Source organism: Condylura cristata, unplaced genomic scaffold, assembly GCF_000260355.1.
Source record: "Condylura cristata isolate star-nosed mole 26May11 unplaced genomic scaffold, ConCri1.0 scaffold00034, whole genome shotgun sequence".
NCBI lineage: Eukaryota > Metazoa > Chordata > Mammalia > Eulipotyphla > Talpidae > Condylura > Condylura cristata.
Genome location: NW_004567135.1, coordinates 14,100,778 through 14,115,119, shown reverse-complemented (window position 1 = coordinate 14,115,119; position 14,342 = coordinate 14,100,778). Strand labels below are relative to the sequence as shown.

Sequence of the window (14,342 nt, the reverse complement as noted above, 5' to 3'; positions counted from 1 at the left end):
GCAGTAAGCTGCGCCCTCTCCCCTGGCAGATTGCCCCTCAGGGCTCTGGGGTGGATTCCTGGTCTGCCCCAAATGGGCTTGTGTCCAAAACTGACCTTAAAAAAGACTCAAGTCTTGATTGAGTGGCATCCCAGAGCCTGCTCCAGGTTCCTTCCGCAGGAAAATCCAAGGCCATGTACAACCTTGCCAAGTCCTTGCCCCTCCCTCTGGCTGCTGACACCCAGCCCAGATTCATCATGGGGTAGAAAGGGGGAGGGAGGAAGTTGGTAGGAACTTTTATTGCAAAAGGGCCCCAGTTCTATAAAAACCCTGGTGAGCACAGCCATTTACACAAGCCTATTCCGAAGGGGCCCAGTGGGGAGTCTCCATTGTCCTCACCTGCCACCAGCACTCCCTTCCTCCTCACCCTGCAGCTTATACTTCTCCTGAATCTTGATCCTCTTCTCAGCTAGCTTGCACAATGCCACCCAACCTCACAGGCTTCTATCGCTTTGTCTCACAGAAGAACTTGGAGGACTACCTACAAGCCCTAAGTAATGGCCCCCACACCCCAGGCCCCCTCTCAATCATTCCCTCCTTCCCTCTCCTCTCCGGGCTCCAGAAATATTGGGAAGTGGGGCTGGGGGACTGGGGTTGGATGCTGGAGAGGTTTGGGTGCTGGCACCTGACTTGGGACCCATTTCCAATGGGGCATTACTAGGAGCAAGCAAATCTGCAGTCCCAGTGGAGGGATAGTCCAGCCCCCAGGTGCCCCGTCTGCACCCCTGCTAAGAGATAGCCCCCACAGACATCAACGTGGCTCTGCGAAAGATCGCACTGCTGCTCAAGCCCGACAAAGAGATTGACCAGCAGGGCAGCCACATCACAGTGAAGACCCTCAGCACCTTCCGCAACTACATAATGGAATTCGAGGTGGGAGTGGAGTTTGAGGAGGACCTGAGGATCGTGGATGGACGCAAATGCCAGGTACTTCTCCTGGGCTTGGTCTTGGGGGTGTGAATGAGCAGGTGCCGCTTCACAAGTTAAGGCAAACCGTGACCTGGCCCACCCAGGGCCAGAGTCTCAAAGGTTCCCAGGATAACAAGATCCCAGTGTACCCCCCTGGCACTCCTCCCCCACTTCACCCCTGCCCCTCTTATCACCAGCCCAAAGGCCAAAAAGCATGTCACCCTCAAGCCAATGGGCAAACATTTGCAAAGCCTCTAGCCTGTGACCCTGCAGGTCTCTGAAGAGTCTCTTCCTTTAGCCTTTGTAACACCTTTTCCTGCTTCTCAAGTGTTCCTTTGGTCCACTGTGCAGTCCCTTGAACTGGGTTTCCCCCAGTATTTTGCTCTTGATATTCTCTCTCTTGTCCCTACACCATCCACAGGTTAAATCATTTGCTTACTTGCTTTCCACTACTTTGACATGCCTTCCCCGGCCAAAGTCACCTCCTGGGCTTCAGTGTGACGTTTTCAACTCCCTCCACAATATTTCCATCTGTCTGCCTTAATACCAAACCCAGAGTCATTATCTTCCTACCCAAATCGATTCCTGCTTTTTACACTGGCTCCCGATTAACAATCGGGCAGTAGCCGACAGGACCAGTGACCTGGCAGTCATGGTCAGTGGGTCTTGTTCCCGCCTTACCTGTGTGCCCCCAACATGCACATACACACACAGACAAGCACTGCCTTGATCTGCCCAGAAAGCTTCTATCTTCTACACTGCATTTAATTTACTGAAATCTTTATAACTTTCTATCCTGTCCCACGTAGCAGGTACTAGTCATAGCTAGAGACTGAACATTTGCAATAGGACTAATCCAAATGAAGATGTGCTAACATTATAAAATACATACTGAATTTTTTAAATACACAAAATATAAAATCTTTAAAATACCAAGAATATAAAACATCTGAGAAGTTTTGTATTGAGCACATGCTGAAATGATAGTTGTTTGGATATGTTAGGTTACATATTTTTTTAAAAGATTTATTTATGTATGCATGTAAGAATTGGGGTACAGGCCAGAGGTGAGGGGAGTGAGAGGATTCACAAGAGCCAGAGTGGGGAGCAGAACTGGCAGAGCTATTGAAATACACTGCTGAGGGGAACGGCGGGCCGGTCAGGAGAGGTCTGCCATGCCAGGTTACATATATTATTAAAATTAAACTTCATTTGTTTCCTTTTACTTTTTTTTATGTGGCTACTATGCATTTTTTAATTATAAATGTGGTTTGCATTTATGATCCATTAAATTTCTACTGAACATTGCTGTCCTCGTGGCCACTCATCTCTTCCTTTCTGGCCTTCCTCACCATTACAACTTAACTTAGGCCCTCCCTCATTTCTCAGCTAGTGCCCAGAATTGTGGCTAATTTAGTCTACATACTGTAGCCACAAGGATCTATCTGAACAGTGAGGTCGACCATGTCCCTCCCTTGTCACACTTTCAGTGACAAGCTACATTCTGGGTAAGGTCCATCTGCTTCACAAGGCGTCTGAGGGTCCTGGAGATCCTGAGCTCCATATGGAGTAGGAACTGTCACATGAGAGAGCTCATCAATACCCATGACCATGCTCAGGCCCACCTGGCTCTGATTCCCTGGGCTTTGGTCCTTCATTCTCTTGGATGCTTCAGCAGTCCTTAAAAGGAAAAAGTAGGAAAGAGATTCCCCGGTGAGACTAATCTGTCTATCCCAGAGGTCCCTCCAGATCAACAAAGTCCATTCTTCATTGCCCCCATCTCTGGTGACCCCCTGGTCATCTTGCTCTATCTCTGCCCTGGCCCGTTGGTCACTGTCGATGAGCTGCGGGCCCACCTTGGTGGCCTCTGGGAGTGGGGAAGGGAAGTTCTGTGGAGTCAGGCAGCTCCTCCCTCAGAATAAAGGGGCTGGAGCAAGTGGTATCTAATGTTGGAGGAGGGTCCAGGAGGTGTGAATGGGATGTATTTGGGGTTTCCTGCCCCCACTCTTCCTTTGTACCTGCTTTCCCCTACAGACCATCGTGACCTGGGAGGAGGAGCAGCTAGTGTGTGTGCAGAAAGGAGAGGTCCCCAACCGAGGCTGGAGACACTGGCTGGAGGGAGAGATGTTGTATCTGGTAAGTGGGGTGAAGGCTGGGAGAGCGGCTCCAGCTAGGAGTGAGCCCTGTGCCCAAGTCAAAGAACTCTACTCCTCCCAACCCACCCACGTCCCCAGCTGCCCAAGGAAGGAAGACAAAAGCACTGAGAAGAGTAGGAAGAGAAAGAAATAGAGCAACCAGGGCCAGCCTGCTTGCAAGTCAGACTAAAGATCATAAATCAGAGCGGGAGATAGACGCCGCCATTGGCACTCCTAACCCAGCTACCTTCCTTCCTCTGGCATGAAATGTTGAGCTTTGGAACAATGAGACAATTCTCCATACATCATACCCTGGGGCTGATGTATCCTGGAGATTCAGTGGGGCTCCTGCTGCAAGAACGGTCTTTCTTCCTGTCATTCCTACTCTGTCCGCAGGAGCTGACCGCAAGGGATGCAGTGTGCGAGCAGGTCTTCAGGAAGGTCAAGTAGCTGGAGAGGAACCGAATGTCCCTCCAGACAGCACCAGCCCAGGGCTCCGCCTGGGGCCCTCCTTCCAGTCCAGGTTGACCCAAGTCAGCAGTCCCTTGCCCAGGCACTTCGCCTCCCTCAGGATCCCTCCTCACCCTCCCCGATAATGTTAATCGGTTAACTTGCAGCCCCCAGGCTTTCCCTCAGTCCTTCATCCTCCTCTCCAGCTCAAGGTCTGTTCTCCTGGATGAAAAAACAGGCCAGGAGAAAGGACCCTTGAGAATAATACAGCTTGACTTTACTTTATTTGGCCTTGGGAAACTGTGGCTGGGGTTCAAGAATGTAAACAGGAGCAACAGGCAGTCTTTCTGCCCATTTCTCTCTTTCTTTCTTTCTTTTTTTATATAATATAATAGTTTACTTTTACATCGTTTTGTGCATTTTTCCATCTCAGTTGTAATCCCCGTGGGCTTCCCATCACCAAATAACCCATGTGCCATCACCATAGTCCAGTGCATTTCCCTCCCCCTGCAGTTTTTGATCCCATTCCCCACTCCACCCCCACAAAATGTCTCTGGTATATGGCTGTTCATTATTATTATTATTTTCTCACCTGGTCTGTTATACTCCTGCTATGAGTGAAACCATCCGGTATTTTTCCTTTTCTTTCTGGCTTATTTCACTAAGCACGATCTTTTCCAGCTCCATCCATGTTGCTGCAAAAGGCATGCATTTATCTTTTTTTGATTGCTGAGTAATATTCCATTGTGCGTATGTTCCACATCTTTTTAATCCAGTCATTCACTTTTGCTTTCTGCCCATTTCTTTGTCCTTTTTCATGAGAAAGCCTCACCTGCTCAACAGAATCAAGTCCAGGCTTGGGCCCTATCTTCCTTCCTACCCCTTCCGCACCCCCCACAGACCACTTGGGCAACATTCTTCCTGGTTATCTTACACATGCTCCTACACATGGGGAAGAGGGAAAAGATCTTTGTCCATAGCTGGAGGCAGGTTGGAAGCTTCTAGATAATGATCTGAACTCCATGTTTGCTTGAGAAGGACAGGCAGCAAGAAGGCAAGAAAAAGACGAGAAAGAAAAACAGATAGAGGCCAAAGGATAGAAAGATGGAGCCTTGGGTTGTTTCAGCAAGGACAGGGAGCAGATGGACAGGCCTGGCTAGAGGAGCCTCTGCTTAAAGACCAGAGGATCAGCTGGAGAAGAGATGAACAAGACCCCACAATTAGGGTCCTCCAACCCTGGGAAATGGCCCAGAAGGTAGGTCCTGTCAGGGTCTGGGCCAGTTTCAGCCTCCCTAACTCCAGAGCCTGCTTCTTCCAGAATAAAAGTCCTGTGGAGCAAGAGACAGAGAGGCAGCCTCAGTGTGGGTGGGGACAGAGCCTGGCTGGGGAAGGAAGGGGAGGGGGGTACTGTTGGAAAGTCCCTGGCCCATTCTCATTAGATGAACCCCCACCCCTCTTCCTGCATTGGTTGGGCCCCCTACACCCTCAAGAGTCACTGGGGCTCTGGCCAAGTAGAACTCAACTACACTGATCCTACCATACAGCCTGGAAAGCATTTGGAAAAGCAAAACAAACTGGAAATGGATTGGTTTACGCCCAGCCCAGCCTCTCTGCAGAGGCCCCCAGATGAGTGGGGAGTGGAGCGCCCTCCTCTGGGCAAAGCCATCAGTCATCCAAGGGCTGCTGCTTCCTCCCTTGCGCCTTTGCAAAGCACAACAGAGCAGGGTGCTGCCTGGGCATTCACCCTTCGCCTTAGCAGCCAGGTCGACCAGTGTCCCAGCCACTCGGAGTTCACCTGCATGTCCGAGCCTCTCCCTGTGGGTTTGTCCTCTGCTCTATGGGTCAGTCCAGCCACCTTGCTGGAGTCTTGCCTGAGGGCCTGAAAGTCCACATGGCCACTGTCAAGTCCAAGAGAAAGCAGCCAGACTTGCAAAACTCCTGTGACCTGAACCTTTACTCCACCGACTTCACAGTCCACACCCACCCAAGCCCTTCACGAGACAGAGGTCTGGAGACCTCACAACCACACACGAACAACCACAGGAGGAACAGTTCCAGAGGCATCTCCAAAGAAGTGGGGAGCCCCCACCTAGCTGCCCCCAACCTACAACTTTGAGACAGGATTGCTGTTTCCTCTGTAAGCAACTGCTCAAATGAGCGTCAGACCCACAAAGTTCAGTTATCCCATCTAATAAAACTTCTTGAATATTCCATTACCACCATTGCACACACACACACACATACTCCCAATCCACAAACTCATCCTCACAAGACCCCAAGACTCTTCCATTCATCCTTAGGTGGAAGAGCTGGTCACCTAGTCACGATGGGCACCAGCAAGAAGAAAAAGCAGGAAGGTAACAGTGGTAAAGGATAGATGGACCCCTGGGGTCCCCTCTCTCCAAACCCTTTAGGAGCAGGCAAAGCTGCCTTTGGCTTTGTTGACAGTGTCTTAGCCCCAGGAGATGATCGAATATCCAAAGGTGTGTTTCTGTGGCCAAGCGCCTGGCCCCCACTCCTCCAGGCCCAGGACCCACAGCGGCTTTCCAGCCTGAATCCAGAGATCTTAGCCCTCGACCTTTTAGCCAGTCTGACCCTTCTGCTCAGAAGAGAGTAGCCCACAGTGGATGTAGGGCAGGGGTGTGCTTCTGAGTGGGGAGCACAGGCTGCTCAAGGACTCAGGTCTGCATTCTGGTCAGGGCCCCCAAAGGAGGCAGGAGTGGCAGAGGTGTGCATCCCTCCCTAATGCTCCACTCTCCCCTTGGCTCAGTCTCCCACATGCCCCACCCCACCTGCTCAGACCTGCACATTGGAAAAGGAGCCAGGTGGAAGCAGGAGATTCCCCTATACTAAAGCACAAGGACAAGATGGGGGACCCTTTGGGAGCACGGCACATCCTAGTATCCCTTCCCCCACTCAATACTTATCCCTCAAGAGGCAAAACCACATCTGGGACAAGGGTCCCCTAAGGTCAGGAAGCAGCCAGGGGATGAAGCTGAGGGGAGTGGTTGCTCCTCTGAGCCCTCTCCCAGCCCTTCCACAGGCTCTCCTTCCTCATCCGGGGCTGCCTGCCCTTGTCCAGCCTGGGGGCGGGGGGCCACCTCCAGCACCCACCCAGCTTTCTGGGGGAACTCCAAGGACATCCCCCCACCACCATGCCCCTCAGTGAAGATGGCACCTAGGCCATCAGGCTCCCCAGGGACCAATCTGGAGCCACCCCAGGGCTGTGTTCCTGATTATGGACAGGTGAGGATGGGGACACAAAAACTAAAACAGGAAGTGAAAGGGTCAAGTCTGGGGGTGTGGGGGGGGCTGTTGGGCTCCGTGAAGGACCTGATGAAGCCAATTTGGGTTTGCTTGGAAGGGGAAGGGCAGAAAGAAACAAAGATGATAGCCAAAGTGTTTGAAGCCTTGGTTGAGGGCCCAGAGCCAGCACCCACAGATCCTAGATCTCAGCCAACAAGGCATCCCTGCGCCAGCTCTGTGGGGACCTGCTATCCACACTGACCCCACCAGAGGCCATTTCAGTGTCCAGGATGTGAGATAAATTCATCTGCCATGTGACCCTTTCAGCAAGAACAAGGGCATCCGTCTTCTCAAGGGCGGCCTGGCCTTCCACCAAGCTGAGGGAGATCCTCCCACCCTCCTCACCCTGTCAAATTCCCTCTTCCCTCTTCCCTCACTCCTCACCCTGTCAAATTCCCTCATTCCCTCTTCCCTCACTTGCAAGAAGGGGAGCCTTGGAGCCTCTGTTCTGTCCCCCATGGGCAGTGCCTACGCAGAGCGTCACCAGTTCGGCCAGCACACTGGGTTCACAGTAAAGCACTTGCCTCAGAGGCTCTCGGTGAACCTAAAGCAGGACCCAAATCAGGAGGGAGTCACACACAGGCCAGATGAGCAGACCCTGGATTCCAACTGTACCTCTTATTAACAATGTGGGTGACAGCTACAAGCCACTCACTTTTACTGATGAGTTGCGTCTATTGGTTCGACATGCAATACCAAGAATACTTCCTCCCTCTTAGGGATTTTGTGAAGATTCTTTGGAAAATCACTCAGCAGAATACCAGGAATAGAGGGCCCCCTGACAAAAGTTAGCTATTTTCACTTTTGGTACCTCCTACCTCTGCTTTTGATTGAAATTCTCTTAAGTGGAAACGAAGCCTTGTACTCTGCATTAAGGGTGACGCATCACTGCCCGTGGCCCTAACACCCTTCCCACATCTCATTTCTACCAAAGATAAGTGGCTGCTACCGGAGCTTTTGAGACAGTATAGCCCTCACCTTGGCTATCAGAGCAGGCAAAAGGTCCCAGATAGGGAGTGAGGATGGGATAGTGGGAGCTGCTGCTCTCCCCTCTCACCCTAGCGTCTTGGACTGGAGTCTCTCCCTGACTCCCAGAGCCGCTCACCTTCAAACTTAAAGTCCACACAAAGGCCCAAGGGTGAGGGAGATTTGTGCTGAAATCACCACTCTGAACTTGTCCTTTTGAACAGTCTGCTGGCAGTCTTTGATTTTCAAGACTCACTGGTCACCTTCAGGTTAGAAAGGACCCGTCCTTTGTCCTTCCCAACAGTTCTTGGTCTCTTTTACCCCTTTACTAGCCTTCCCAAACCCCACCTCCACTTGTGTTTGATCTCCTGTGGGTCCAGTGGATCATTCTGAAGAGAGGAGTGAAGGGCCCTTCAGATCTTAGGGTGAAGGAGAAGAGGGTCAGAGCACCCAAAAATACTCCGGTTTCCGGTTCATGCAACTGAAATACAGCCACATCTAGCTCAGAGCTGTAACATGCTGCTAATCTAGTGGATGCATTTATTGTACTTCTGGGATAGCCAGCCTGCAAAATGGCTGCCCTGCTTCCTGGCATCCCTCCTTTGTATGGTCTCTTCTTACACTGTGCCAGCATTGGTCTCTGGTACCATAAAATATGGCTCCAGAACGGGACTACTCAGGGGCCCCACAATACCTCTCTTGCACATATATCCACAGAATGCAAAACATCAACAAAACCCCCCACATGTTCCACAGTTGCGTGTTCCGTAGCAACATCATTTAGAATAGTTAGGATGTGGAAGCAGCCAAAATGTCCACCAGTGAACCCCTAGACCAAGAAGATGTGGTATAAACACTCCATGGAGTGTTATATAGCGTAAGAAAGGATGAAAGGCAGCCATTTTTTACAAAGTGAAGGGAATTTGATGGAATAATATACAGCAAAGTAATTCAGAACAACAATAACACTGGATATTCATATACATAGTAGGCAATTCAGTCATCTAAAACTATTTCAAAAACCAGTGGGCATGAATGCACCTTCTAAGGTTAAGGGGGGAGGGGACATGAGGTCATCAAGGATGGTGGTGAGTAAAGTCATCCTTCAGTGGGATCATTCCATTAAAAAAATAATCTTTGGCCCTCCCTGGTGGCGCAGCGGGTTAAAGCACTGCACTAAGAAACTGAAACCACTTCTGCATGAGTTCAATTCCCGCCTGCTCCAGAGGTGACCACATGGCTCGGCAGAACTCTCCTGACCCGCCTGCTGCTCCCCTCAGCAGTGTACTTTGTCGATCTGCCTGTTCTGCTCCCCACTCTGTCTCTGGTGAAGCCTCTCACCGCCCCTGAGCCTCTGGCTTGTACCCCAGTTCTGTATGCACAAATAAATAAAAATAATAATAATCATCATCATCTTTGAATAAATGATTAAGTACATGTTGGTGACTTCCAATGGTGAGTATTCGTTTATTTGGTCTTATTCTAGGAAGAATCAGAATGCTAGCTGGAGTGATTCAATCTTTAGTATTTAGGGCACTCTGAGTTACTAAGAAAATGTTAATCAACACTTAACAATCACTTTTATTGTATAAAATATCTTCTATTTTCTTAAGCATTTGATAGTTCTTTGCTTTCAATTGCTTATTTCTTAATTATTTGTCTAGACACTAATGGAATCATCTGAATCTTTATTATCAAAATATAATTTCATCTAAAGACAATATTTTATGCCTCTCAGGTGTTTAGCAAAGACAGGAAAATTTTCTTAAAACACCTTAAATTATGTCAATGGATTTTTTGACAGGAGTGTTAAGACAACAAGGTAGGAAAGAATAGTCATTTCAAAAGAGAACGTGGCAACAGTTTACTATGTCGCTTCCCAGGCTAGGATAATTGACTTTTTGGATTTTTTTACAATTTCATGTCTCCAGTTAACAATATTGCATTGTACACTTAAACATTGGTTAAGGGGGAAGATCTCAAGTTGTATTTGTGCCACGATAAAACAAAAAAAAATTTTTTCAAGATTTATTTATTTGTGCATAAAGAACAGGGGTACAGGCCAGAGGCTCAGGGGTGGCGAGAGGCTTCACCAGAGACAGAGTGGGGAGCAGAACAAGCAGATCGACAAAGTACGCTGCTGAGGGGAGCAGCGGGCGGGTCAGGAGAGGTCTGCAGCACCATGTCGTCACCTCCCGGGCAGGAACTCATGTAGAAGTGGCTTAGGCTTCTTAGTGCAGTGCTTTAACCCTCTGCGCCACAAGGGAGGGCCCAAAAATATTTTTTAAAGAGACATTTTGGCATCAGTCGTGCTTGTTCTCCCTTAGATCACTCTGGAGAAAGCCAGTGGCGACATCAAAAGGATACTCAAGTGTCCTAGCAAGAGACCCAGGAGGCACGGAACTGAGGTGCACACATGGCCACACTTGGAAGCAGGGCATCTTGGAAGCAGGACATCTAGTCACAACAGCCTTCAGGTGACTGCAGTCTGTGACAGACGCTGAGCCCAAGCCAATCCCTTGAGCTGCTTCGAGATTTCTGACTCTCGGAAATGATGAGAACGAATACATATTATTCTGAACTGCTACATGTGCAAACAGTTAATGGCACCTCAGACCGCTAGCATATGTTCTCAAGTTTTAATTGCATCCCAAGTGATCCTCATCTTACATTAGAGCATCAGTATTTTCCAAGTTAGCAGTAAGACAGGGGCCGGTACTTAGGGCAGTATGGCCCTACACTCATATCATAGGCCCTTCCATCCTGGCTCTAAGCCTAGACACGACCTGCACACCTAGGGCTGCATCTCAGCACCTGCCCTCTACATAAGTCTAGAGTGATGTTCAGAGATAGGCAGGTGTCCCTCTCCTTCCTCACTAAGGTCCTGGAGGCCCATCTGAGAATCCGGGTCTTCTCTGGTCAGTTGTTTAAAGGTGACTCCACCATCTTCGGGTGATACCCCAGCCCTTTCACAGATGTGTGATCTTATTGCCACAACATGACAGGTGCAGCTGCACACAACTCAATAAGCCTGAAGCATGAAAGAGAACATGCTACCTGAGGCAGGGAGGCTACCTCCCATACGCAGACCTTTGCTGGCAGGTTAACACTCACCAGGGGGGCAGAGCAGCAGGGTCAGAAGGAGCCACACCCAGGCCAGCAGCTGTACCTCACACAGTAAGGACTCTCTGGGGCCCTCCCCACCCTCCAGGACCAGCGCTGTGACACTGGAGTCAGAGTTTCTTTGCTGAAAAGAGGGAGAGTGAACCTCGAAAGGAAAGTACACTCCTGTTTATTGCAGCGCTATTTACAAAAGCCTACATATGGAAACAACCCATGGGTCCCCAAACAGGTGAATGATCAAGAAGGTGTGGTATATGTACACAGGAAACTCATGCCATTTGTAACGACATGGGTGGAGATGGAAAGGATTCTCCTAAGTGAAATAGGCCAGAACGAAAATGAGAAATACCACATGGTTTCACTTATATATGGAATATAGAGAAAACTAATAAAATGTCAAGAGAAAGAGAAAGCTTGCAAGCTGACCATTGACCTGAGGCAAACAACAGAGAGGGGGAGAGGGCAGGGCGTCAAAATAGGGGGTGAAGGAGCATACGGTGGTAGGAGACCTACAGGAACTATAGCTGAGGAGAAAAACCAAATACAGTACAAAAATGAACAACAATGAGAAAACATAAGCCTCAAGGATGCCTTCCACAAGACTAGTGTCTCCCACAAAGGCCAGGACACAACATAGGAGGCAGGGGGACTGGTAATGTGGTGATGGCCAGAACCCCACAGGGAACTGTAAAAGCAGCAGGGCCAGCTGAACCTCACCCCTCAGTTCCCTTTCAGGAAAACAGGAAGGCACCTGGATGCCTCTCTCAGCCATCTGCCTCCAGTGCAACCACAGACCACTGTGAATCTTTTCCAGAAACGCCCTCATAAACGCATCAAGAGATAATGTTTAACCAGATGTCTGGGCATCTCCAAGCCCGGTCAAGTCGGCACTAAAAGTAAGCATCACATAAAATAAGAACAACTTCCAAAGGCCATGAGGCAAATAAAAGCAGAGCTAAGATTTGAGCCCCAACAATTGGCTAGCGAGGATCCTGACCACCAAACTCAGGGCTTCTCATCTTCGGCACTATTGACAATATTGATTTGGGGAAAGAAAGTTTGTGTTGTGGGAGATACTGGCTTGGGGCAAGCACCCTGCCACTACCCATTAGGTGCCAGTAGCATTCATCCCAACTGCAAAAACCGTCAATCTCTAGATGTTGTCAAATACCCTCTGGGGAGCAAGATGGCTCCCGGTTAAGAATCACTGACCTCGCCAATTCAACATTGCCTCTCTAAGCAAGTTGTGTATTTATGGACTATTGCCAAATGCCAGGCACTCTCCCACTCCTATGCATGTGTCCTCAACTCCACGTTTTCTAAGTTCACAGAACTCGAGTTTGAACCTGGTAGCCCTAACCCAAGAACCCATCCCCTTAACCACTAAGCTGGGGCCTGTGGTAACCAAAGCACATGGGGTTGGCCAGAGAGTCACAAATGTTTGCTAGTGCCAGACAATGGGAACTGGGAGATCCTCCAGTGTCTGGCACAGATAGGAAGGGGAACAGCACAGAGAAGGGGTAAAAATTATGAATGAAGAATGAGTTATGAATGGAGACTATGCCAAGATAATCCAGAGGCTTGAACTTCACCTTGGGGATCAGTCACTGAAAGTCATTCAAGCTGGGGAGGGCATGATGGACTGACACTCAGACTCCTTCGGGGTGATTTACCCCTGCCCAAATATCTATAGATAAAGAAGCCTGAACTTAGAGGCCTCACACCACTGCTCAAGGAGCAAGCAGGTCAGACCCAGCTCTCCCTAGAGTCATTTTTCTCCCTTGAATCCCTGACCTGTCCAATTCTCTCCTGGCCACTAAGCACTGAAACCCAGGAGCGGGGCCTCTGCTCTCTACTCTTCCCTGGGTCCATCCTTACTAGCCACTGGGCATAGAAGCCCCAACAAATCCTGGCCCAGGACAGGCTTTCAAAAGTAAGGAAACTTCTCTGACCACCCTCAACCCCGACCCACACCACCTCTGCCCAGGTATCCCTCAACTGTTTGGATTTCCAGAGAGGGGGACCTCTCCTCTAAATGCCGGGTGCCCAGACTGCCCTTGTTGAGTCCTTCCCCACACAGACCAGCAGGTGGCAGCAGCGACAGGAAATTCAAAAATGAAACCAAAAATTAAAATCCAAAGTGTGAAAATGTCTGCACTTTCTGGGCTCATACGCATGCGTTTCCTCTGCTTTCTCCCCATGTACCCCGCCCCAACCCATCACAACTCTGAAGCCGGTGCCCTCCTGCTTCTGCCCTGTGCCTGTCTTCTGTTAATGAGAAACAAAATCCAGCAGATGCAGGGGCAAAGGGCTTTCTGTTCAGTGAAATTCCTGTAATGTTATTAAGTCAAAAGTCAAAGGTGGGAGACCTGGAGATGGCAGTGACTGAGTAGCAGAATACCAATTTGTCTCTCAACAGAAGCGCCCCGAGGTTGAGAGCACCCATGTCTGGCCCAAGTTTGTATCTGAAGACACAACTCTTCATTAATCACACTGATTAAAGATGCTCCCAAGCTGGGTCTAGACTTATCTTCAGGACTATGGCCTCAGTCTTCTTGTCTGGTGACAATGAGCATTTTAAATAGATTATTTAGTCATGATTAAAGTGACTAAACGTAACATTACAGGAATTTCACTCAACCGAGAAAACTTCGAATCCATGGTTAGTGGTTTATAACACTGTAAACATCAGGGGGTAGCACTGTAGTTCCACATTTGTAAACACTATCACGGACCCCACCAGAGAGCTACTTTCCACCCCAGAGAGAAATCTCTATACTCTAATATGCTCATACTTACTTTGGAGTGTTCCATGGCTGTTCTTGATTTTTGTGAACATCGTGTACTTACAATTTGAAGTTCCTTGCTCCCCTCCCTTTATTCAGCCCTCCTATCTAGGTTTGGGGACCTATACACAAAACAGATGTGGCTTTGGCTCTTGAGAGACTTACATTTGGCCGAAGGAAAGGGGGCAAGAGGATGACTGCTGAACTAGAAATAGCCAGCAATTCTGTTTGCCTGGGATGGAGCCAGTTTGGATGAAAGTCCCAACTAACCGGGATCATTCCTGTTAGAAACAAGTGTCCTCACACAAAACCAGTTTAGAATTCCATTTTCATTTTTAGATGGTCTTTTTTAAAAATTTAGTTATCGGCCCTCTCTGGTGGCATTTTAAAACACAGGAGATACAATCACACATTTCATTAATTATTGGGACAATGTCCTCACACTTCAAGGAAGAACAAGAGGAAGGAGCAAATAGCATCTTAGTTTTGTTATAAAAAAAATAATTGGTGGTGGCCCTCCCTGGTGGCGCAACGGGTTAAAGCACAGCACTGAGAAGCTAAAGCCACTTCCGCATGAGTTCGATTCCCACCTGCCCCGGAGGTGACCACATGGCGTGGCAGACCTCTC

At 49.1% G+C, this 14,342-nt stretch overlaps 1 protein-coding gene across 1 annotated transcript; it reads left to right on the top strand.

Moving 5' to 3' along the window:
* The first annotated feature begins 407 nt into the window (after window positions 1–407).
* On the top strand, window positions 408–3,833 carry RBP5 (retinol binding protein 5, cellular). The gene is made up of 4 exons (XM_004692918.2): window positions 408–533; window positions 788–966; window positions 2,983–3,084; window positions 3,480–3,833. Exons 1-4 carry the CDS (start codon window positions 461–463, stop codon window positions 3,531–3,533), a joined length of 408 nt encoding a protein of 135 aa, XP_004692975.1. The 5' UTR covers window positions 408–460; the 3' UTR covers window positions 3,534–3,833.
* The last annotated feature ends 10,509 nt before the right edge of the window (window positions 3,834–14,342 follow it).